This window comes from Babylonia areolata, chromosome 1, assembly GCF_041734735.1.
Source record: "Babylonia areolata isolate BAREFJ2019XMU chromosome 1, ASM4173473v1, whole genome shotgun sequence".
Classification (NCBI taxonomy): domain Eukaryota; kingdom Metazoa; phylum Mollusca; class Gastropoda; order Neogastropoda; family Buccinidae; genus Babylonia; species Babylonia areolata.
In genome coordinates, this window is record NC_134876.1 from 52,286,528 (window position 1) to 52,312,979 (window position 26,452).

Consider the following 26,452-nt stretch of genomic DNA (forward strand, 5'->3'; position numbering starts at 1 on the left):
CACACGCACACACACACACACACACACCACAAATTTCCCTGCACCTCCTCTACCCCCTCCTCCACACACTCGGAGTTTCTAGTCTATGTATCGCAGCTTCCACGGCACACGCACCCACACACACACACACACACACACACACACACACACACACACAAACACGCACACGCACACACACACTCACACACACAGATGAACACTTACTTGTACAAGCACACACACACACACGTCCATATCTCCCACCCCCAACCCCACACACATATATACAAAGATATATATATAATATATACGTTCCAGTATCCTGATGCTCCCACGGTGTAGGCATGCATACACTCACATACCTCATCCTCTATCTCACCTCCTCCCTGCACCCCCACCTCCCCCTCACACACACACACACAACACACACACACACACACACACACACACACACACACACACACACACATGCACAGAACTCTCCTGACACTTGTGTACACTTACACTCTCACGCATGCACAAACGCACTCAAAAACATAGACCCACACATACACACAAACACACACATACACACACGCACAGAGGCTGCCACTGACTGGCCGCAAGAGGGATGGGAAAAGATCTCTGATGCCAAGAACGTGGCGTCTAGTGTGTTGCTCAGTCTATTGTATTTGGAAAAGCCCACAGAGACTCTGTTCCGTTTTGAAGAAATTTGCGCAATGTTGGTTTGGAAATGATGCCGATATTTGTTTGATTTGCAAAGCATCGTGCTCTACCTTTCATGTTAGACTTACGGCCGCTCCCGCTCTCTGCTTTTATTTCTTTGAGGGGATCGATGGTGTGATGGCCTTGGACAACAGCCGAATGGTTAAAAAGCGTTAGACTCAGTCTGATGGTCCCGGCCGGGTTCGAATCTCGGTGACGGCGCCTGGTGGGTGAAGGGTAGAGATCTCCCAGTTCAACACTTATTATGTGCAGCCCTGCTAGTACCTTAAGCCCCTTAATGCATGCATATACTACGCACGCAGAAGATCATATATGCATGTTAAAGATCATGTAATCCATGTCAGCGTTCGGTGGGTTATGCCGGAAACAATTAAGAACTTCAGACATACCCAGCATGCACAACCCTGAAAACAGACGGTATGGCTGCCTACATGGCGGGGTAAATAGACGAAACGGTCATACACGTAAAATGTTACATGTCTGTCTGAGTGTGTATGTGTGCGTGCCTGAAATCTGACTGAATGACACAGGAAACGAATGAAGTGCGCCTACTGGCTCAGTAAGCAGTATGCATGCAGTTCCGCCAGGTTTCACTGAACTTGAGGGGATGTCAAAGCTTGCGGACGTATCAGTTTTATGCCGCCGCTACACCACGTACTGACATCTGCTGAAAAAAGAACTGGAAAAAAAAGCAGATGCCTTTACTTCGCCGGCATAAACCCAGCAATGCCATGATCAGACCTTAATTGAGATCAAAGCCCAGCGGCATGCACCAGTCACGACAGACTCATCAGTACATCGATGTTGGTTGTGTAATGAGGAAAAAAAAAAAGGAAAAAGAAGAAGCCTTGGAAAACACCACCAAAAAAACCGAATCAAACACTTTTTTTAAATAACCTAATTTCTTAATAATAATAATAATTAGTAGTAGTAGCAGTAGTAGTAGTAGTAGCAGTTCTGAATAAAAATTATTATGAAGAAGTATGTCAACTCATGGGAGATAACTAGCTACGTTTACTGCAGGATTATATTTAAGAGTGGTACATCTTGCTAACTTCCTGAGCGAAAGCACGACGAAACATGGTTAACCGCATGACTTCGCAGCAAGCGTACGAGAGAGTTCCAGAATATCCTCATCTGTATTCACCAAGCTTATATAAGAAAGGCCCGACCCGTTCTGTTCTCAGATGCCCATTCGTTTCAGAACTGCTGTGATTCATTTACTAGATTCATATGTTTTGTCTTTTGTTCTTCGTTCAAAACACACACACACACACATCAAAGAGTTTTCACAGATAAAAATTATTTGATTGGAGTTGATTAACTCAGGGGCCAGTTGCACAATAAGCAGTCAGCTAACCGATTGGTTGAAGGTAAAAATAGGTATTCGTCATTGTGAAACGCAAACTCAGAAGTGGCTGTGCAGACCATCGACACAAGAGTGCTCTGATTTTTTTTCCCACGACTTTGAAAGGAGGGGACTGGATAGCATCGTGTGCCAGACATAAAAATGTCCGAAGGGGCGTGTGTACTGGATGAATACATCAAAGAGGTGAGAATGGAAGAATCCTGATATTTGTATTGGATTTTGTTTCTTTTTTTGTGGATGTGGGAACACACACACACACACACACACACACACACACACACACACACACACACACACCCCACTAACACACACACACACACACACACACACACACACACCACTAACACACACCACTAACACTAATCAAAATACACTCATTATGTAGATTTTGTATGAAATGCTTCTCTCTCTCTCTCTCTCTCTCTCTCTCTCTCTCTCTGTATTAGAGGTTAGAGGTTATTAACAATGGAAGGCATGAAGCAACATTCTTAAATGATCCATTTGAACTGTTCATTCTTCTTTTGGCTGATGATGTGGTTTTGTTTTCAGAAACTGTTGTTGGTTTACAAACTCAACTGAACAATTTACATAGGGCAGCTGTATCACTTAAATTAAAGGTCAAAATGTCCAAGTTTTGTTTTCAGAAAATGTTGTTGGTTTACAAACTCAACTGAACAATTTACATAGGGCAACTGTATCACTTAAATTAAAGGTCAACATGTCCAAAAGTAATATAATTGTTTTTCAAAAGGGTGGGTATTTAGGTGCAAGGGAAAGATGGGTTTATAACGGTACCATTATGCCTGTAGTGAATGTTTACAAATATTTGGGAATTCTTTTTTCTACTTGTCTTAGATTCGTTGTTGCTTGCAAAGATCTAGGTAGTAGGGCCAAAAATGCTTTATTACGTATTATGCAAAAGTTATATATTCTTAATAATAATTCGTTTGAGTTATTTATCAAAATATTCGATGCACAAGTGCAACCAATTGTACAGTATGGTTCTCAGTTATGGGGTTTGGGTAAGGCTGTTGTACATTGTGAGTCTGTTCATTTATTTGCTGTTAAATGATTTTTGGGTGTGGATAGGCAGACACCAAATGATTTAGTATATGGTGAAACAAATTGATATCCAATATCTGTTAACTCTGCAGTTAGTTGTATTCGCTATTGGTTAAGAATATTACAAATGGAAGATTCAAGACTGCCATACAAAGCTTACCAAATGTTATGTGAACTGGATAGTACTTAGTAGGGGTAAAATCAACTGGGCATCAAATGTGCGCCTCTGTTTAAACATGGTTTTGGACATGTGTGGCTGAATCAAAGTGTAGGCTGTGAAGTAGGTTTTATAATTGCTTTTTGACAATGTCTAATAGATAGCAGATGGCAGGAATGGAATCAGCACATCTTGACTAGTGAAAGGTTTGAGATATATAGAACATTTTGTGTCTCGCATGTTGTGAAACCATATTTGCTTCTGAATCTTGATAAACATATAAAGTATATCACAACAAGGTTTAGACTGGGTATTTCTGATTTGGCTGTACATAGGTATAGATACAAAAAAGTGAAAGAATCTGATTTGATATGTCCTACGTGTAAACATTCAAAAGAAAATGAAGTTCATTTTGTTCTTTGTTGTGAAGTACTGAAAGAAATCAGAGAGACTTTTATTTGACCCAGATACTATTGACAACCTTGTCTCATCAAATTGGTTCTATTGTTGTCTTGTACTGACCAAGATGTGCGAAATTTGTCTCTGTTTTTCTACAAAGCATTTAGATATAGGGAAATCCTCACTTCTTAATGTTCCTGATTAACCTGATATATCCATAGCTGCATTGTTTTGATCTTTATGTCTTAAATGATATGATTATTGCCTGTTCACTTTCCCCTTCATGAGGGGCCTAGGCCTAAAATGAATAAACCATCTGAATCTCTCTCTCTCTCTGCTTGAGTGGGCAGAATGAAATCAAATGAATATGTATCCATTTCCTAACTTGGATTAAGAAAGCAAAATATTTTTAAAATCTACAAAACAAAAGCACCTTTTTTTGTCAAATAGCTTATCTTTTGTTAATGAAATAATTGAGGAAGTATATTGACAGAAATTTGTGGTGTTACAATTACAATAGATAATAAAAATCCTTGTCCATTCATATTATGGATGTTTGTGCAAAAAAACCAAAAAAAAAAAAAGAAAAAAAAAAGAAGAAGAAAAAATAGAGATCTATATTAGAGAGAGAGAGAGAGAGAGAGAGAGAGAGAGAGAGAGTGTGTGTGTGTGTGTGTGTGTGTGTGTGTATCCCCCAAAATGTCCCATCTAAGTGAAACATTTCTTTTAATTGCATAGCAGAAATTACAGAAAATTATTCTTCTAGTTCTATGCCTATACTGAATCCCACATCAGTTAAGCATCAGTTATTTGGGACTCAGCTTATATTATAGAAACAACATTCTTTAAGAAGTAAATTTGTAATCAACCCAATCCATCATTCATACACACCAGATCATGGTACAACTCCCAGGAGTCAATTTATTCAAATCTTAAGTCTTATGTATTCATGGGGATGTTTGTAGAATGTAATGATATAAATCTATAGATCTGCTCTTCAAATTCAGGAGAGAAAAAATCTGCCTGTATTCAAGAAAGTTACTTGCAAATTTATATATCCATAAAGAACTAAAAACATTATGACTCATTCTCAGTATTGTAATAATTAGTATTGTAATATTTGTATAAATTATAAGATAGAAATATATATATATATATATATGTGTGTGTGTGTGTGTGTGTGTGTGTGTGTGTGTGTGTGTGTGTGTGTGTGTGTGTGTGTGTGTGTGACTGAATTATTCTCAGTATTGTTTCTTATGTTATTGATACATGATAGTATATAAAATATGCTTCTCTCTCTCTCCCATTCTTACCACATTTTCTTCTTTTTATATTATTTGTCATTTCCACTTTCTTATATATATATATATATATATATATGAGACTATTATACTCTCTCTCTCTCTCTGGTAATGTGTGTGTGTGTGTGTGTGTGTGTTGGAGCTCATGTACGTTTATATGTATTTGACTGTGCTTTCATATGTGCTTGTACAAGTAAGTGTTCATCTCTGTGAGTGTGTGTTTGTGTTTGTGTGTGTGTGTGTGTGCCGTGGAAGCTGCGATACTTAGACTAGAAATAAGTGTGTGGAGGAGGGGGGTAGAGGAGGTGCACGGTAATGCGTGTGTGTGTGTGTGTGTTGGAGCTCATGTACGTTTATATGTATTTGACTGTGCTTTCATATATGTGAAACTGCATGTCTGGTGCATTTCTGTTATGCATGTGTGGGTGTATGTGTGAATGTGTGTCTTCATTTTTTACATTTATTTGATTATTTATCACCATTGTTGTCTTATTTATTTATTTATTTATGTTTTATTATTATCATTTTATTAGTATTACTAATATTATTACTACTACCTTTTTCTATATTATAATTATTATTTATTTATTTATTTATTTATTTATTTATGCAAGCTTATCTATTATTTATTCCCCCGTTTTTTTGTTGTTGTTTTTTTTTTTTTTTTTTTTTGTTTTTGTTTTTTTTTGTTGTTGTTTTTTTTGTTGTTGTTTTTTTTTGTTTTTTTTTGTTTTTGTTTTGTGTGTGTGGTTGTGTGTGGTTTTTTTTTTTTTTTTTTTTTTTTTTTTTCCCAAGGCCTGACTAAGCGCGTTGGGTTACGCTGCTGGTCAGGCATCTGCTTGGCAGATGTGGTGTAGCGTATATGGTTTTGTCCGAACGCAGTGACGCCTCCTTGAGCTACTGAAACTGAAACTGAAACTCTCTCTCTCTCTCTCTCTCTCTCTCTCTCTCTCTCTCTCTCTCTCTCTCTGTTGAATGTTTTTTAAAGGGCATGTATACACATGTACTTCAGTACAGATTAGTCATAATCTAGCTGTGTCAGGATGTCATGTTATTTCATGGAAGTAAAACTAACAACAATGTATTTAAGACTGTACTCGTGGTATAAAGTCTAATTCAAACTTTTTCATGATCCTGCTATGGATTCATAACAAGGACTAATAATAATAATAATAATAATAACAATAATAATAATAATAATAATGGATACTTATATAGCACACTATCCAGAGATCTGCTCTAGGTGCTTTAGAAAAACACTTTTGTTAACATAACACATTACATGAATGTTACATGGACACATCAAAATGTGACTACACACACACACACACACACACACACACACACACACACACACACACTCACACGCTCACACACACACACACACACACACACACACACACACACACACAATGCATACACAGTATACATTTTAACATACATGACACATGTGTATCTAACAGCTACCCTCAACACATACGCACACATAGGCAGGCACAAAATTACATACACACGTGCGCACGCACACACACACACACACACACACACACAATACACATTCATATACATGCATGTAGTTATGCACACATACATATGTATACACACATAGTCAAGCACAGCTAAAGCAAAGGTAGTGGACCTGCCACAATTGAACTTATTGCTGAGGGAAAAGGTGAGTTTTGAGATGAGATTTAAAAGATGCAAGGGAATCAGAATGATGGAGGTTGTCAGGGAGCTTGTTCCACGTCTTTGGAGATTGAAAAGAAAAAGATCTGTGGCCATAGGTCTTACTTCTGACGTGAGGTATCCTGAGAAGTCGAGTATCAGAGGAAGAACAGAGCTGGCGAGATGGGGTATAGATATAGAGGAGTTCAGAAAGATACTTGGGGCCAGATCCGTTGACTGCAGAAAAGGTCAGAGTGGATAGCTTATAGTTTATTTGTTTTTCCTATCCAAGTGGATTTTTCTACAGAATTTTGCCAGGAACAATCCTATTGTTGCTGTGGGTTCTTTTACGTGTGCTAAGTGCATGCTGCACACAGGACCTTGGTTTATCATCTCATTCGAATGACTAGCGTCCAGACCACCATTCAAGGTCTAGTGGAGTGGAGGGAGTGAGTCGTGATTCGAACCAGTGCGCTCAGATTCTCTCACTTCCTAGGTGGACGCTTTACCTCTAGGCCATCACTCCACATATATATATAGATTAACCAGCTTTTATATGTTTTTCTCTCTTTTTTTCTCTTTTTTTTTTTCTTTTTTTGTTCACAGACACTGAGAGTATTATGTGAGTTGTCTGTGATTTGGTTCAGTGTACTTTCTGTCTTGGTGTCTTTGATCTCATTTGATAAAGTGATGAAATACAGACTTTAACAAAAGTTTAGGACCAGTACCAGGTCTTCTCAAGAAAACATGAAATATTGAGAATTTGTAGATGTTTTGGTCAGTCCATTTGCATAGTTGACAGATCATTAGTTCAGTGTGGCAGTGATGTCACAAAAGGCTTGACAAGAACGGTGACCACACTTAAATCACTGATTTGTCCATAACCTTCCGCTTTTAGGGGTATCTTGTTGACAGTTCCCTGTTATCGAGAATGATGTGAATTTGCACTTCTTTTTAATTTTATCTTATTTTCTATTTTTCATTTTTATAGTTTTGATGAAGTATTGAACTGAATATAGATCTACCTAAACAAAACTTAATCAGGTCAGTTTCTGAATAATGTGCCTAGAAGTAGAACTAGTAGAAGCAACTGTATTTTAGCTTATGTTTATCTTTAATATGTATATCACCATGACTGCCACAAAAACAAAAACATCACATCCAAATGTTTATATATATTAGATTTTATGACACCACCACGTCAGTTTAACTTTAACAAAACATTTTTTTTACATTTTTTTAATTCATGTTTAATTGTTCAGATATTGGAAGAAGAGCTTGATCGTCCAGACCGGATCTGCAGCGATGTTGACCTGTTGCTGGAGATTGATGGCAAAGAGGCCAACACCCGTAACTCTATCTTCGGCTATCCCACAAGCCCCCTTTACAAATGTCTGGCCCTCATGCTGAATGAGTGGATGGAAACCAAGTAAGTCATAAGTGTCTTGTTAGTACGTTCTTACACTTTGAAACTATACAGTTCAAGCCATTACTGCTTGCAATTTGCTTGTCAGCCTGCTTTTGGTCAAATTCCAAGTTTGGTGTTTAAAGTTGTAACATGTACTTTCAAATGAAATGTGTATTATATGTCCACATCAGTATATAATGATGCTTGTGAAGATTCTTGTTTCTTATTTTCCAAAGACAGCTGATTTTCAAGGTAGAAAGAAAGTTGAAGAGCATAATGTAGATTATACAATTACAACACATACTAATGCGTCTGTAATGTAATGATAAAGTAATGTTGTTAATGAAACAAGAGCATTGCAGTGTCCAGTAGATGCCAGATTGCCTATTATGCCTGTTGAGTGTTTACGTACAGAATTGCGTTGCGCTTATTTCTCTCTGTCTCTCTGTCTCTGTCTCTCTCTGTGTGTCTCTGTCTCTGTCTCTGTCTCTCTCTCTGTCAACTTCTGCTTCACAAACAATAGGCCCACAAAGCAATTTTTTTTTTTACCAGCTAAAAAAAGACAGAAAAATCATGCTTTTTGTGAAATTTGTATCTATACCTTTACATGCAGTGAATTTATTTTATTTATACCTTTGTGCTTTAATGTTTTTACTTGTTCACCTGTTAATTGGATGTTATTACCTGTAACATCTGCATCAGCAAATTAATCACTTCTGTATATGCACAATGATAAAGTTGTGTTTCTCTGTTCTCTTTATGTCCGCTATAAGTTTCTCACTTTGGTCATGTCTCTGTTTGTGCATAAGTATGTATGTGTGTATGTGTTGGGTGGGGAGAGTGTGTGCATGTGTATGGATATGAATGTGTGAATGCGTTTGTTTTATTACCTTTACGATGTTAATGATGATTATGGTGATTATTCTTCGTTGTAGTAGCAGTAGATGTAGCAGTGTTAACAAAATTATTATTGTTGTGTCATTATCATTAATGTTGTTATTGTTGTCACAAGGACAGATTGGAAGACTGGGCGATGCCTAAAATCTTTATCGTTGAGTAATAATTTTTTTTAATCTTTGAATCTTGAATCTCTCTCACACTTTCTCTCTCTCTCTCTGTCTCTCTCTCTTTCTCTCTTTCTATATATATCTAGATCTAGTGAGAGAGAGAGAGAGAGAGATGTTTATATTTATTTTGTACTCAGTCTGCGATCTTTCTCTGAACCCAGACACTGCCCAGCATTAGATCTGCCAAAGTACGAGATGCTGGATGAGAAGACATACACAGAATACAGGTATGCTGTTACATCTTCCTAACAGTGTATTTTCTTTGTTTCCAAAGCTTTTTCTTTCTTGTTTATCCTCCTATCTTAGTCAGCAACATCAGTGGGTGTGTATGAGTGTGTTTGCATTCATATGTGTGTTTGTATGTGTGTTTTTGTATGTGTGTTTGTTTGTGTGTGTGTGTGTGTGTGTGTTTTGTTGTTGTTTTTTCGGTGTGGATGTTTGTACAATGATCCGAATGTTTCCTAATGACATATCGTGCACACAGTCTTACTACTCTTAGCATTTCAGTGTTCTCTCCTTCCGCCAGCCCACCCACCCTCCCTCCTTATTCTCAAGACACACAGCCTACCTCCTTAAGCTGTTGAAATGGTGCAGGAGTAGTCGTGTTGTCATCATCATGATACAGCGATGTTAGACATGACTTGCCCAGCACATACTGAGCTGTGCTTACATCAGGTGATGCAATACATAACTTTTAGTGTGTCACAAGTCTTGCTTGTCGTTCTTGTCAAGGAGGAAGGTGGCAGAATGGTTAAGACGCTTGTCTGCCAGTAGAGTGTACATGGGGGTCTGGGTTCAAATCCTGCTCTCACCCTTTCTTCCAAGTTTGACAGGAAAATCAAATTGAGCTTCTGGTCATATGGGTGAGATGATAAACCAAGGTCCTGTGTGCATCAGGCTTTTGGCACACTGAAAAACAAATCATGGCAACATTAAGTGTTGTCCTCAGTCAAAATTCGGTAGAAGAAATTCACTCTGAGGTACACAAATATATGTATTTATATATATGCATGCACTCAAGGCACATTGGGTTATGCTGCTGGACAGGCATCCATCCACCATGCAGATGTGGTGTGGCGTATAATTATGGTTTTGTCCAAGCACCGTAATGCCTCCTTGAGAAACTGAAACTGAAACTTCCTCCAAGCATTTTGCCAGATCCACTCAGATATCCGTAGGACCGCCCAGGTCTTTCAGTGTGGTTGTGTGTCCAGATCGTCAGTGATTGCCTCCGTCACCCCAATGCTGACCGGGCTGAAGTCCCTGTGGGACCACTGGACGAGGGAGGAGATCAAGTACAGGATTCGGGAAGTCCTGCTGGTCAGTAGGGTTTGTTTTGGTTCCGTCTGGGGAGGGCTTCCATTTTGTTTGTTCACAAGCACAAGCGCATTTGCAAAGCATACAGCATGTTAAAATAAACCAACACATTTACTTATTTCATGTGCCTGTGCCCACGTGCCTGTGTCCATGTGCAGTTTAGCATGTTAAACAAACCATCAGATTTACATAAACTTTGTTTGCCTGTGCAAGTCAGTGTGTTGAAGCAAAATATTCACAGATTTACACATTTTGTGTGCAAATGCAAGTCAGCATACTCTTGAAAGAAACCACCAGATTTATCACATATTCCCAGTGCCTGTCCTGAGTCCTTATCACCTCTTTTTTTTTATAACTCCTTGATGCCTTGGGCTTATTGACTCACTTGTGTAAACAAAGTGAGTCTATGTTTTAACCCGGTGTTCGGTTGTCTGTGTGTGTGTGTGTGTGTGTCCGTGTGTCTGTGTGTCCGTGGTAAACTTTAACATTGACATTTTCTCTGCAAATACTTTGTCAGTTGATACCAAATTTGGCATAAAAATAGGAAAAATTCAGTTCTTTTCAGTCATCTTGTTTAAAACAATATTGCACCTCTGGGATAGGCACAAAAAAATTTAAAAAAAGAAGCCTAATTTTTTGCAAACTGCATTTACTGTTATATTTATATTTTTTGTATTCTCTAAATTTGGAACTTTGACCTCTTATTCTGACACAACAACAAGAGGAGTCATTATTATCATTTTTTGTTCAAACAGGAACTTCTTTTGCTAAGCATGGAATTTTTATTTATTTTGCAAACGTTTTTGGTGCAGATAGTAAAAAAGGGAAATTACTCTGTAATTAATGCTAGGGGACTTAATTTATCACAAGTGAGTCTTGAAGGCCTTGCCTCTCTTGTTTTCAAGATTAGTTGTAAATGCCAATAATAATGAGAAGAAGAAGAAGATTACTGTTGTGATGTGCATGCAGCTGCTGGGCAAGCGAGGTATCATGGACTTGCTGGGTTTGAGGAAGACAGTGGGCAGTGCTGAGAAATTCCCTCCTTCCAGGGAAAGGCTGATGGCTTCCTTTAAGGAAAAACACAGGTTTGTCTTTGTGTTTGTTTTGTTGTGTACGAGGAAGTACCTGTTGACTTTAACTGAGTTGCAGATGTGTGTGTGTGTGTGTGTGCACATGTGTACATATCCTGTATTTGTGTTTGTGCATGATTTTTTTTTCTTCTTCTGCGTTCGTGGGCTGCAACTCCCACGTTCACTCGTATGTACACAATCAGGCTTTTACGTGTATGACCATTTTTACCCTGCCATGTAGGCAGCTATACTCCACTTTTGGGGGTGTGCATGCTGGGTATGTCCTTGTTTTCATAACCCACCGAACACTGACATGGATTACAGGATCTTTAACATGCGTACTTGATCTTCTGCTTACATATACACACTAAGGGGGTTCAGGCACAAGCAGGTCTGCACATATGTTGACTTAGGAGATCAGAAAAATCTCCACCCTTTTACCCACCAGGGGCCATCACCGAGATTCGAACCTGGGACTCTCAGATTGAAAGTCCAATGCTTAAACCACTCGGCTATTGCGCCCGTCTTTTTTTTCTTTTTTTTAATTCAGATTATGATCTTCCTTTCTTATTATGTTATGTATGTTTTTGTCCGAGCGCAGTGATGCCTCCTTGAGATATTTCTTCTGAGCCTGGTATACTTGGTAATAAAGACTTATTCTATACTGTTCTATATACTCTTCTATTCTGTACTGTTCTGTTCTCAGTGTTCTGTTCTGTTTCGTTATGATCTGTTCTGTTCCATTCTGTGATTATGTGCAGTCCAGCCAAAGAATTAGTCAATGTCTCTCTGTGTTCTGATATTGTTTCTAGTCTGTTCTGTGATTGCATGCAGGCCGGACAAGGAATTAATCAGTGTCTCTATATTTTCATATATATTCCATTCTCTTCAATTCCTTTCTATGATGGTATGCTGCCCAGCAGAAGAATTTATCGATGTCTCTCTGTTCTGATATTCTGTGCGCTGTTCTTTTCAGTTCTGTTCTGTGGTTACATGCAGGCCAGCAGCGAAGAATTAATCGGTGTCTCCATGTTCTGATATTCTGTGCGCTGTTCTTTTCAATTCTGTTCTGTGGTTGTTGTGCAGGCCAGCGGCGAAGAACTAACCAATGTCTCCATGTTCTGATATTCTGTACACTGTTCTTTTCCGTTCTGTTCTGTGATTGTATGCAGGCCAGCAGCGAAGAACTAATTGATGTCTCTGTTCTGATATACTGTACGCTTTTTTATTTTTATTTTTTATTTTATTTTATTTTTTATGTACGCTTATAGTTGACTTCATCAAGTTTTTGTGCCTTATACATATTATTAGTAGAAGTAGTAGTTCTTTTTTTTATGTATTTATCTATTATTTATTCACCCTTTTTTTTTTCTCAAGGCCTGACTAAGCGCGTTGGGTTATGCTGCTGGTCAGGCATCTGCTTGGCAGATGTGGTGTAGCGTATATGGATTTGTCCGAACGCAGTGACGCCTCCTTGAGCTACTGAAACTGAAACTGTACGCTGTTCTTTTCAATTCTGTTCTGTGGTTGTTGCGCAGGCCAGTGGCGAAGAACTAATCAGTGTCTCTGTGTTCTGATATTCTGTACGCTGTTCTTTTCCGTTCTGTTCTGTGGTTGTATGCAGGCCAGCGGTGAAGAATTAATTGATGTCTCTCTGTTCTGATACACTGTACGCTGTTCTTTTCAATTCTGTTCTGTGGTTGTTGCGCAGGCCAGTGGCGAAGAACTAATCAGTGTCTCTGTGTTCTGATACCCTCCAGTCCCAATTCAGAGCTGTGGGTGGGAGCCAGGGCTCTGGCCAAGCATTATCACCGGGACCAGTCAACCTCTTGGTGGGGGAACTGCACTGGTTGTAAGTATGGGGTGTTTACTGTGTAAGGGTGTGTGTGAGGGTGGGGGGGTTGGGTGGATGGGGGCCGGGGGGGGGAGTGTGCGTGTGTATGTTTGACTGAAGAGTGAGTGAGTGTGGGGTAACTGTGCTGGTTGTGAGTGTGTAGCATGTTGTGGGTTGTGGGTTGTGTGTGTGTATGTGTGTGTGTTTTTCTTTTGTTTAATGTCGTTCCAAGATTTTGAATTCACCTGTTTTTTTGTTTGTTTATATTTTTGTTTCTTTCGTTTTACCTATTTTCATCTGTTCTTGTTTTTCTTTATTTACTTTCAATATTCGATGTGTTGATGTGTGTGTGTGTGTGTGTGTGTGTGTACTTATGAGTGCGTTTTTTCTGTGAACATGTGTCCGTGAGTCCATTATGATTATATGTATTTGTGTGCATGTGTATTTATGTATAATCCTCATCCAGAGGAATCTGTGTGTCGGCAGCTGAGAAAGACAAAAACGCTCATGCCTTGGGGAAAGTGACGGCCATTCTAGACAATGCCACCTGGATCAACATCCACTGGCTGCCAGTAAGTGGGACACAAAAATGTTAATAGTTAAAAGTAGATAACAACAGCGATAATGATGAAAATAATGATATCTATATAGTGCTGAATCTTGTGCATAGACAAATCAAAGTACTTGCACATGAGTGATTCACACGCTTGCATATCTCTTACCAGTAAGTTGGGCACATATGATGATGATAATGATAACGATAAATTAAACAAAATTGAAACGATAATGATAACATTGATGATAATCAAATCAGGGAAACTGTTGATTGTATTATTATCACATGAGAGAGAGAGAGAAAAGAAAAGAAAAAAAGATCAAAAATCTGGATGATTTTTGCAGGGTTTTGAGGTAGTTTTGTTTTTTGTTGTTGTTTTTTTGTTTGTTTTTTTATCTTGCTCAGGTGAATTTTGTGCTGTTTTTGTTGTTGTTATTGTTGCTTTTTTCCGTTTTTGGCATTATAGTTGAATGGCCAGACCATTGTCACAGTTCCACTCCAGGGGTCTGTGACAGCCCATGTCTATCTGATGATTTCATTGCTTTGTTATAAGTCTCCATCCAGCCTGGTCAGCTCTACTTCCAGTATAACAATGTATTCTGTTTCTGCCTGACCATAGGTCAAACATGTGCTCTTTTTTGTTGTTGTTGTTCTTAATGCAGATGTGTAGGTTTTATGGATTAGTCCATATGCTTTTGACACCTTCTTGAAATTGAAACTGGATCTATTTGTTGTTTTCAGCAAGACATTTACATCCTAGAGGCTCGGCAGGCAGGCGGTAAGTCTAAGTTATAAGGAGCCCTGTCCTAGCAGACTTTCTTTTTTGTTTGTTGTTGTTGTTTTTTTTGTTTTGTTTTTTTTACTTTTCATACACATGTTGTTGCTTTCATTCCATTCTTTTTTCTTTCTTTTTTATGTGCTTTATTTGCTGTTTTGAAGTTTTCGGGCGATACACAATCAGCTAGGCGATAACTGATGAGAAAGAGGAAAATAATGGAAATGATTTTTGTTTATCAGCATGTGGGAGAAGGTGTGTCACAGGGCTGCTGTGTATCTTATATACATAAAGTGATTGCAGGGAGTTAATTGTTACCAATACCCCACCCTTCACCTGTACCCCTCACTCCCAGTAATCTGAAGAGCAAGACAGTAAGTTTATGTTGATAGTTGTATAGCTTTTATTCTTTGGTGTGTGGGTGAAGGTGTACAGTGATAATAATAATCATTATACTAATGGATACTTATGGAGCATTCTGTCTAGAAAACTGCACTAGGTTCTTTACAAAACACATAATATTCTATGTAACACTGCATCTGTGTTACATATACACACCAAATGCACCTAGTGTGATACATATGCACAATATATACTCACATACAAGCATGTTTACTTACCTGCCTACCTACCTACCTACCTGTCCCCTCACGCACACACACATGCACGCACACACGCATGCATGCATGCACACACACATGCATGCATGCATTTACACACACACACACACACACACACAGAGCTTCAGCATGTTTTAAGTGATTGCCTATGGGGATATACACGATTCTGTTTCATACAGCGTGAATTCCACCTGTGTTTGTCAACAGGGTACGGTGCTCGCTGGTTGGCGGATGGATCCTCTTTCCGCGGATTCCTGGAGCCACAGATGGAGGGGGGGCATAACGTGGGGTGGCGCCACTGATGTCACCACTTCTGGTTGTTGGCAGACGCTGAGCCTTTGGTTTGCCATGACTGGATTTCAAGGTCTATATGGAGAGCAGTCTGACAAAATGATATGCTGTTGGTTCAGCAAAATGAAAGGAGGTCATGATGCTTTATGAAGAGATGGTGATTATCATTGATGCAGCACCTGTTCTCAGGTCAAAAAACAAATTCTTTTAGTGTTTTACAAACACGAAGTCATTTGCACAGTAGGCTGCCTACCTGGGCAGAGCTGACTGTTAGCTGCCTGTAGGTGCTCTTCATTCATTTATGTGTACCACTCATTTAGGCTTCAGTCACGCATGTGTATTGATTCTGATGTTTATGTCCTGAGGTTAGCTGCTGACAAGAGATTAGAGCTGTACAAAGTCTTCTTGCTCTTTGATTCTTTCAAACCCCGTTTTTTTTTTTTTTTTGTTTTTCTTTTGTCCATGAATCCTTTAAAGACATGATTATCTGAGGTTGATATCACACAGGTTTCTTCAAACAGGTCTAACCTTATGCCAACCACAATCCCATGGATTTTGGCTGTGGTTTACAATCAGGTCTTTTCCAGGACCACACATTCAAGGGTCAGGGATGCGTCTTTGGGAGTGTTGCTCAAATTTCCTAACCAACACTGCTGGTTTCTGATTCTCTCAGCTGGGTTTACACCAGGCTATATTATGAGAGTATAGTTTTGTCAGGTAGCCCCAAACCTGAATGGACCCCATAGCAGCATCGTCATCACCTCCATCACAATTCATCAGGATCGAATCATAGAATACAAACGTCCAAAAATTTTGGGGCTCCTAAAACAAAAAAACCAACCAACAACTGAAAAACAACAAAACAAAAAGAAGAAAAAAGAAAGAAAACAACTTTCCCTGTGCAGGTTTGTCAGAGACGCTAGATATAATGTAGAACGTGGACTTTTGATCCTGCTGGCCATAGGACCATTTCCACCATAGAGTGAGGGGTATCTGAGAAAGCCATACTGTTTCCATTGAACAGATAATTCAGTTATCTGCTGGTTGGAAACTTAAAAAAACAGAAAGAAAGGGGGGAGAATTTTTTTTATTGGAAGAGAATGGGAGGGCAAGTATCAGTCCTCAATGAAAACTGCTGAGTTCATACTACATGCATTTCCCTGGTACATTGTACATTTCAGTCAACATGAAAATCAAGGATTTCATATGTAGTATTTTGCAACTAATTTTTGTATCCATTCCTTTTAGCATGTTTTCTGATCTGGAGCTGTGATAATTGACACTGTTTTGATTTTAGTGATGATGAAGTGCAGCAAATATTTTATGGAAGACTACCTGTGTGAATAGTTCAAGTCTAAGTATATTGTTTTAGTTTCTTATTCCAGCGTCTGAACATCACATCAGTGATCATTATTTCCTTCAGCAAAGTGCAAGATTTTTGTGTGATGTACTCTGATTTAGATTCTGTTTCTCATGTAATGCAATTTACTTTACTCACCTTGTTGACGTTATTGATCTTCACCAAGATCAATAAAACCATTCCCCAAATGGAGTTTTATCACCATAGTCAGGAGCATCAGGGGTGTCACACCATGTTATAAATGTATTAACAAATCCGCCCCAGCTTATCTCTGCAGCTGCCATCACCTCTACACCCCATCTCGCTCTTTTCTGTCACCTTCGGATCCACTCTTGTTTTTATGTATCCAGGTTCAAACACTCCACAGTCAGCCACCGCTTTTTTTCTGACTCTGATGCACTTGGAATGAGCTCCCTCTTTCGCTTCATCAGGTCTCTGCAATCAGTTCTTTTTAAGCCTGGCCTTAAATATTACCTTTTAATTGAAAAAAAAAAGTGAATTTGAGGTATGCATGCATGTGAATGATTGGAGTGTAAGCACTTTGATTTGTCTCTGCACATTATTCAGCACTCTATGAATAAGATTATTACTATTAGTATTATTATCTGTCACTGCAGTGAGAGAAAATTAAATGATTTCAATGGAAAGCATTATTGCTCAGTCATTTTCAGCAGCAAAGATCTTCACAACTCATTATGAAATGAGTGTGAATGTACCTTTTTTTCACCAAGATGTTGATCTATATCATTTAGTATTTTCATTGTGACATGTTTACACACACACACGCACACACATCAATGTCTACTGGGTTTATTTTTTACAAGATTCCCTCATATTTAAGCAGTTAATGAGTGCCAGGCCTTGACAAGGGAAGTGGTTGATGTAGAATTTTTTGTGTGATATTTTCATCAAATAACATAAATGCTTCCTCACAAAATGGTGTATCTGCAAATGCTTGTTTTAACTAGTCATGCTTCTGTTGGTATATTCATTATATGTTATGCATTTAGTGTCATGTTATGCTTAAACTGTTAAAGTCATTTTTCTTATCAACAAATTAGAAACATAGACAAATCACAAAACCTTGCATAGAGAGACAGAGACATGGACGCACACACATACACACTCATGTGTACATGCAGACACATGTACAGTTGAGTACACGTACACATTTGTGCACAGCAAGTGCACACGTGTTCACACACACGCACACGCACACACACACAGATGCATAGCACCACTATCACCAGCACAACCATCATAACCACCTTTCAACGCCACGGAGTTTACAGCTTCAGCAAACTTCCCGGTGATAATATGATAAAAAAATTTAAAAAAGGCAGGAAATATACTCTAATCAACGGGGGGGGGTGGGGGGGTGGTCACCTCCAAATTGACATGAGTGGACACAGCTGGAAATAGTAAATACTCTTGAAGTTAGTTCCCTTTGATTGCAGTTTATGCATAATTACGTTGGAACGTGGAAACAGTTTATTGAAACAATAGTTTGACGACAGAGCATTGCATGGGTGCTGGGCTCAGTGACTTAAGCAAGAATGTAAACAAATAAGACAGCTATGATTTACACAGATGGATACAGTATTGTATTGTGATTTTCACACTTTTTTTTTCAGACTTTTGTGCTGCATTATTTTCATTCTGTTTATATTGAGGGAATGTCTGTGGGTTAAGGTAATGGGAAGTTATATATATATTTATATATGTGTGTATGTGTGTGTTTGTGTTCTGCTATACCAGAGTACTTGGTGTGTGATGTTTTGATCCGGAGTAATGAAATATTAATATTGTGATAATGATGGGATGTTTTGTACATAATCTTGTGAATGTGATTAAACATGTTTTAGTACCTTTTTCTTTGGGTTTTAACCGACTCACATATGCATGGATGTAAATGGATATGATGTAAGTGATGTATATGCGGGAGTTTTTGTGTGTGGGTGTGTGTTTTGTTGTTTTTCAATCACGCTTGCATGCATTCACACAAAAGAAAGTTTTTCATTCTTGGAATCCAGAAATGGCTGGTGAGGTCAATCCAGGCCCTGAAGGCTTGCTCACATACAGGACTCGCATGTCCATACAGAGGAAAATGCATTCATGCACACACACTAACACACACATACACACAATACGCAAGCATTATAAAATGCAGAAGAATGAGTGCCTTTCACCAATGCAATATCTGTTGATTTTAGTGTTTGTAGTTTCAGTTTCAGTAGCTCAAGGAGGCATCACTGCGTTCGGACAAATCCATATACGCTACACCACATCTGCCAAGCAGATGCGTGACCAGCAGCGTAGCCCAACGCGATTAGTCAGGCCTTGAGGTTTGTAACTGCAAGTGAATGCATGTGCATATATAGGCACGCATGCACTCGCATGTCTCTCTCTCTCACACACACACACACACACACACTCAGACATATACACACGTTTCACAGTTTGCGTATCATGTTTAATAGGCACACTGTCTTTTTTTCTTCTTTTTAAAATTTTTTTTTGTCTTTTATTTTTTTCAAATTTAGCATGCCAAAGAAAAGATTCCCAATCGGGAAAAATATGTAAGAAATATCTGTGACAATCACAAAGTGTGCATGCTGTATTATACAGCAGATACTGAACATGAATAGCGTAAAAAAACTGGAAGAGTAGATCTGAGTACATGTTTTACTTTTCTTCCATAATATTTTGAGGAAAAAAATCACATCCAAAAAAAAAAAAGGGGGGGAAAAAAAAGAATCACCCAAACAGAAATCTTTTTTTTTTGCAATTTGGTAGAAATATTTTAAGTCAGTTTCATGACAAAATTAGTAGTAAAGTTATAATTCATTAATAAATGTTAACTGAAAAAAATAATTTGATTGATTACTTTCATTGCTGGTTGAATTTGTTGTTTGTTTCTGATTTTTCTTGTTTTCCCCATTTTACCCATCCACCCTTCTTGAGATTTTGAGAACTTATATCACAACATTACTCATCGCTCCAAATTTGTAAGACATTTTGTTGTTTTCTTTTAACACTTCCTGTAATGCTTCTGTGGTAAACACATTTCTGCATATGTGAGAGAGAGAGAGAGAAATGGTAGTTATGTCATCTTGCAAAGAAAAAAAATATGCATATGGTCTGATTCAGGTGAAAAAACATGTTTGTGTATGTATGTGACAAAAAACATGGTTGTAAAGATGATTCACGTTGATATTGTGGTGGTGTTTTCCTCAACATATCTCCCCCTCCTCTCTCTCTCTCCCCATTCTCTCTCGCCCTCTCTTTTTCACACACGCAAAACACAATACTACACACACACACACACACACACACACACACACACACACACACAAAGAACTTTTCCCATTATAATTCTGTTATCCACTGTGTTAAAAAGGTTCATGTAAGTGATACTTTTCTGGACTAGGACAGAGCGAAATGTGTGCATGAATGTTATACACTTACATTTTTTTTCTTTTTTAGAATAATAATAATAAAGAGAGAGAGAGAGAGAGAGAGAGAGAGAAATAGTCTTGCCAAATGAAAAGTCATGAGAAAAAAAAGAAGGTTTTTGATGAGCAATATGTGGTTGTCAAGCACATTGACACCCACAATTTTGTCCCTTAAGCGGCTGTACAAATGCATTTACAAATCCATCAACGTCTTTGAAGTCTTTAGCACATGTATGTATAATAAAAATCACTCACAGGAAGGAAGCCTTTGTAAGCTGACACATTTGCCATAGAAACTTGAAACACACCAAAACAATTATGCAGTCAAAATTATTTGGAATAAGGTATAATATATATATGTCACATCAGTGATGGAAGGTTTGCATGACAAAACAGTCATGCATCATAGGGCGTGGGAGTGGGAACAAAATACAGGGAGGTTTCCTGCGTAGGGTGGGAACCTGAAGTGAGGGGGGTGCAGGGGGTTGTCGTTGGATTGGTGGTTAATGAGTTGGGGGAGGGAAAGGAGTGGGAATAACATTCATGAACTAAAGTCATTTAGATTTTTTTTTCCTGTCTTGTAATTAATGAACAAATACACTAACCTTTTTTTCCCTGCCTTAAAATTAATGAACACTAACATTTTTTTTCTCATCTTGAAATAATGATGAGTAAGAAAATAAATAAATAAAATAAACGCAAACCAAGGAACTGTAAAAACATTTAGAAAACAATGGAATTTAGTATACTTGTTAACTGTTCAATGTTTGACATACTTGGCCTTATTAAGATTCATCTTTAGAATTAAAAAAAGAAAAAAATGCATTATGGAAATGTGGTAAATTGAAGAATGGAACAGGTGATGAGACTACAAGCGCTTTTTAAAAAATAATCCAAAAGAAATCTCATGATTCTGATTTTATCAATGCTTACTCCTGTACTTCAATACCCCCCTCCCTCCTTCGCTCCAGCACTGCCAAGTCTATGCCATCCCCTCCTCTATCTTCCCCCATCCCATCACCTCCAGAAAAGAGGGATAAAGATAACTTTATTCACAAAAACATTTTGATTAGATAGAAGGCAAAAAAAAAAAAAAAAAAAAAAAAAGAAGTTTTCAGTGAAACAAACACCCATAATGACTTACCTAGATTGTTTAAAGATGGACAAATTATAAAAAAAATTAAAAAAAGACATTGGTTTTCAGTGCAATTAACGCCCATAATGACTGATCTAGATTTTTTTTTTAAAGACTAATTAAAAAACAAACGCCTGTTATTGGTTTCCCATGATACAAACACCCATTGTATCTCATCTAGATTGTTAACATGTAGACAGAAACACAAAAAAAGGATTTCGGTGATACAAACACCCATAATGACTGATCTACATTGTTAAAAGATAAGACAAATTCAAAAAAACTGTTATTGGTTTCCCATGATACAAACACCCATTATAACTCTTCTAGATTGTTAAAAGAAAAAGTGAAAGCATCCAAAGCAAAAACCAAAGTACAGTGTTGGTGACAGGATCAAATAGATATAAATTCAATGTTTAACAGTGTCACAGGAAGAGACAATAGATTCAGTTTAAAAAAAAAAAGAAAGAAAAAAAGAGGGGGTGGGAGGTGAAGACAAATTCAAAGTTAAAAACAAAGTACAGCACTGGTGACTGGATCCAATAAACTTAAAAGCTTCACAGTGTTGCATGTTGATTCAAATCAATCAATTCAAAACGGTTGGCCAAGTCCAGAATATGTACTGCCATGCATTTCCTTTGAAAATACAGGATCATTTACAAATACAATATTACAGTTTCAAACAATTTTTCTTGAAAAAAATCAGTAATGTTCAACTTTAGAATACTAAACTCAGGGGGGCTGTTTCGACGAAAAACAAAGGTTGTTTTAGGCTCACCTCGATGCGCTGAGTTGAATGGAACCCTCAGCTAAGCTCTAGGACCACTCCTTTCCCATGAAACTGCGACAAATACACAGTAAGCTGAGTACTCCTTCCCCACCTGCACGCCATTTTGACAGCTGATCACGTGGGTGAACAGCAGTCAAAATGGCTTGCAGGTGGTTGCTCTGGCTGTGATCGGCAGAGCTTACTGTGTATAAAATTGTCGCAGTTTCATGGGAAAGTAGTGGTCGTACAGCTTAGCTGAGGGTTCCATTCAACTTAGCGCATCGAGGTGAGCCTAAGACACCCTTTTTTTTTGTCGAAACAGCCCCCCTGAGTTTAGAATTCTAAAGTTGAACATTACCAAAAATCAAACCAAAAAATGGTTGGGTGGGGAGGTTGTTGATAATCAACCATCATTATTTTTTGCTGATATATATATATATATATATATATATATATATATATATATATATATATAAAGCTACTACCTGTGAAACAGGTAGACAAATGTGCTGACATCTGTAAGTTAAATGCCTAAAGAGAGGCACACGTTCTGTACAATATGCATTCATACTTGTGTAAAAAAATTTTTTTTTTTTAAACCCATCAAATCAGTAAATGAGCAATAACATCATGAATCAAAATGAATTGAAGAAAGGAAGAAATATGTCTCGAATCACCTGATCGCTGAAAAAAAGAGGTCAGAGTGGGTGCAACAGGGGAAGACAACCCAATACTACTATGGTGCCAGCGGTGTCAAGACAAAAATGGTCAAGCCATAATAAACACAGTTTTATCCAGTACACATCCACTTTTTATTCTATTTATTCGTTTGTTTGTTTGAACTGATTTTATTTATTCATTTATTTACTTGTTCATTTATTTATTTATCTATTCATTCATTTATTTTAATTCGGATCTTCAAAGCACCTGGGAAGTACACGAATCTCATTTGTTCAATCTTCTTGTCGACTGCAGCTGGGTGCCTCCTTCTTCAATAAAACGGAAATATTTTCATCCGAAGATCCCTTACAATCCCCATGGCCTCTCTGATGCCGCCTATGCTGTTCTGTGGGCATATTAAATTTTCTGGTTCCGGACATCATGAAAAGAAATATACAGTGAGAGATTCTCTCATAGCTTTGCCTTTTAAAATTCGTTCAGGTCATGAATTCCTTTCTCTTTTACAACCCAGAAAATACCTAAATCGTTGCTGCCATATGTTATTCAAATAAGGGAGAATCACTTCAGAATTTTTGTTGTTTTTAAAGCGTGTCGCTTAAATTGAAAAAAAAAAAAAAAAGAAGAAGAAAATCCTTGATTGCCCTCATGGCAGGGCAAGTTTCGTTGAGAAGGGAAGAGATTGGTGATAACAACGGCAAGTAGACAAAAGGCACATCAATATCTCGGGGTAATTTCTGCCCTTCAGATCTAAGGAGAAATAGGGAGTATGAACGGGAGAAGCGTTAGTCGGAAGGGTAAATTCTTCTTCTTCTTCTTCTTCTTCTTCTTCTTCTACCATAACTAGAGTCACTGGGGCCATTAACCGAAGAACTGTTCAGAAGATTCCTCCGGCTCTGTCTGTCTGTATGCCTAATCCTGGGTCCCCCACCCCCAGCCCCCATTCTGCCATGTTTTCATTATAATCATGTTCCAGAATCTTCTATATCATTGCATTAAACGACCTGAATAATGATGTTACGGAATCTTCCCTGTCATTTTGTAAGAGATAACTTCCGTGCAATTCTGGTATAGAATGTTCCGTATCATTTTACAAGGGACAATTTTTTTTGGTATGTATTTGCTATGTGCACACAGCACAAGGCACCTCGACACTTTCATCCCCAATACGTCAATGTCATACCAGAAAGTTCTGGGGAAAAAAAAGAATAAATGTGCGGTAACTGCTAGTTCCAGCATACAATGGAGATAGATGAGTGGTGTTGGGAGTTAACAGCAAGGAGAAACTTTTACTGCCATGACTGAAGAAGTGAATCAACATCCTTCAGGTCCATAACCCAAAATAGAACACTAAACCTTTCATGAGAACAGAAGTTCACGTGTGTATAGTCTGGAAGCATTTTCGCCATGTTGAAAAATCTTAGTTTTGTCCCCTGTCATGCTACATAATACAAGTCCGAAGAAAACTTGTCTTGTGTAAACAACAAAATAAAATAAAGAACAATAACAACAACATATCTTCATTAAAATGCAAATGCTTACAATTAACACTGTGTCATCGGACACACACACACACACACACACACACACACACACACACACACACACACACACAGAGAGAGAGAGAGAGAGAGAGAGAGATTATGTTCAATCGTTGAAATCAGAATGCAACAGTCAACATACTTCCATGGATTAAAATACTGGTGCTGAAAAAGTGCGGGCACATCATAACAATAATTATATCAAGTCATATAGTAAGGCATAGAACACAGACAAAAAGGAAGATTTTTGTGAGAAAAATTGTGCAATATACATAACAATATGAAATGTAGAGAGAAAAAAACCATGGCGGTTACATGGAGTAAGGACCAGTTTTGGAAGAAAAAAAACCCCAATAAAACAACAACAAAGAAACTGGCATCTCCGATAAAGAGTGGGCACGGTGCTGGAAATCACAAGCGATCATCGATCAAAAAGTAACACGACAATGGGCCAGCACTGGCTATCCTACTGCATGGTCAGTTCATTCGCGGGGCCAGCCCCTCCATTGAAATCCTTGTTTTCACGTCCAGTGTCCAGGCAAAAAAACGATGCACAATCAGCGACACGTAGACAAGACAGAATCAGAACAGGTTGAAGCACATACATCACTGGGCACCATTTGTCCGCCGCTGTGTTTAAAATTCCACTTCATTATATATATATATATATATAATATCCGTGATTAAATGTATGTGCGTTTGTACATTCAGAAGAGAGAAAAAAAACACATACCACCAAAACACAAAGAAACAAAACAAAAAATGGAATACAAGTATACATCGTAACAGGGATATCAATGGCAGTCACGAAGATTGGGTCTTCCCATTTGACATGTATAAGCAGTATTACAAAACATGTGGATAACATACCAGAAAACATTTCTTTTCAAATAAAAAGAAAAGGCAAAATTAAAAGAAAAAGAAAAGGCAAAATTGAAAGGACAAAAATAACATTCAACAAACGACGTACATCTGCGGCTGATGTTTTTATCAAAGATAGAAGGACAGTTCACTCACGATGCTTATGAATATTTCTGCTCTTTCTGCTCGAGATTAAACAATAATGAATCTACAGAGCGGAGTTTATTTCAATGAGGCTCGAGACAATCCAGTAACCTAACCTCCACGTAAAAAGCTCTTCGTTATACTGACAGCCCTTCTAACACTTTGATGGTGTATGTTTTATGTCAAGTACTAACACCAGCAACATGCTGGCATGTTGCATCTATTGCTTCAGTCAAGAACACCAATGTTCGATAAAAGTGATATGTTTTTTCTTCCTTCCCCAGTCCATCCTCCCGATAGAAGTGAGTTGAAACTTTGTCTAGATTTGCCACCAACTGATTGCGGTGTATTATAATCATTTCTCTTTGTCACAACCGATTCATCTGTGTGAAATTCGGCTGCTCTCCTGTGCAGAGCGCGTCGCTGCAGCGCTTTTTTTTATTTATTTTTTTTTTTTACCTACCTGCAAGTGTATGTTTTGGATGCAACCCAGACTTACTTACTTACTTAATTAATTAATGTGTGTGTGTGTGTGTGTGTGTGTGTGTGTGTGTGTGTCCCCTATTATTGCATGTGGTTTCTTAATCGCTGTGATTTGGCCATAATTATATATATATATATATATATATATATATATATATATATATATATATATATCTTATATATTACAAAATATAATTGTGCCTTGCATCTTCACTTGCACATTCCTAATGTTCTTCTCCTTCAGTTGGTTTTCAATTATCCGTTGACTCGAATCAGGGGGGGAAATAGCCCCTGAAAATAACGCCTGAAACCCGCGTACGTTTTTCATTATCACACACACACACGCACGCACGCACACACACACACACACACACACACACACACACACACACCATTTGAATGCCAAGTCAGTTACTTGACACACGTCCTT

The 26,452-nt window shown here is 38.0% G+C and overlaps 1 protein-coding gene across 1 annotated transcript; it reads left to right on the top strand.

The window, feature by feature from the left end:
• Positions 1–1,772: 1,772 nt before the first annotated feature.
• LOC143283912 (uncharacterized) lies at positions 1,773–18,925 on the top strand. Its single transcript, XM_076590333.1, has 9 exons — positions 1,773–2,257; positions 7,921–8,087; positions 9,295–9,360; positions 10,348–10,453; positions 11,420–11,535; positions 13,281–13,372; positions 13,841–13,926; positions 14,652–14,688; positions 15,513–18,925. The coding sequence occupies exons 1-9, from the start codon at positions 2,216–2,218 to the stop codon at positions 15,605–15,607; spliced, it is 807 nt and encodes a 268-aa protein (XP_076446448.1). The 5' UTR covers positions 1,773–2,215; the 3' UTR covers positions 15,608–18,925.
• The last annotated feature ends 7,527 nt before the right edge of the window (positions 18,926–26,452 follow it).

Bases quoted from the DNA above. Each gene is read 5' to 3' on its own strand.
- LOC143283912 (XM_076590333.1), top strand. From the start codon at position 2,216: ATGTCCGAAGGGGCGTGTGTACTGGATGAATACATCAAAGAG. The intron at 9,361-10,347 runs GTATGCTGTTAC...TTGTGTGTCCAG, and splicing joins AAGACATACACAGAATACAG to ATCGTCAGTGATTGCCTCCG. The intron at 13,373-13,840 runs GTAAGTATGGGG...GTGTGTCGGCAG, and splicing joins GTGGGGGAACTGCACTGGTT to CTGAGAAAGACAAAAACGCT.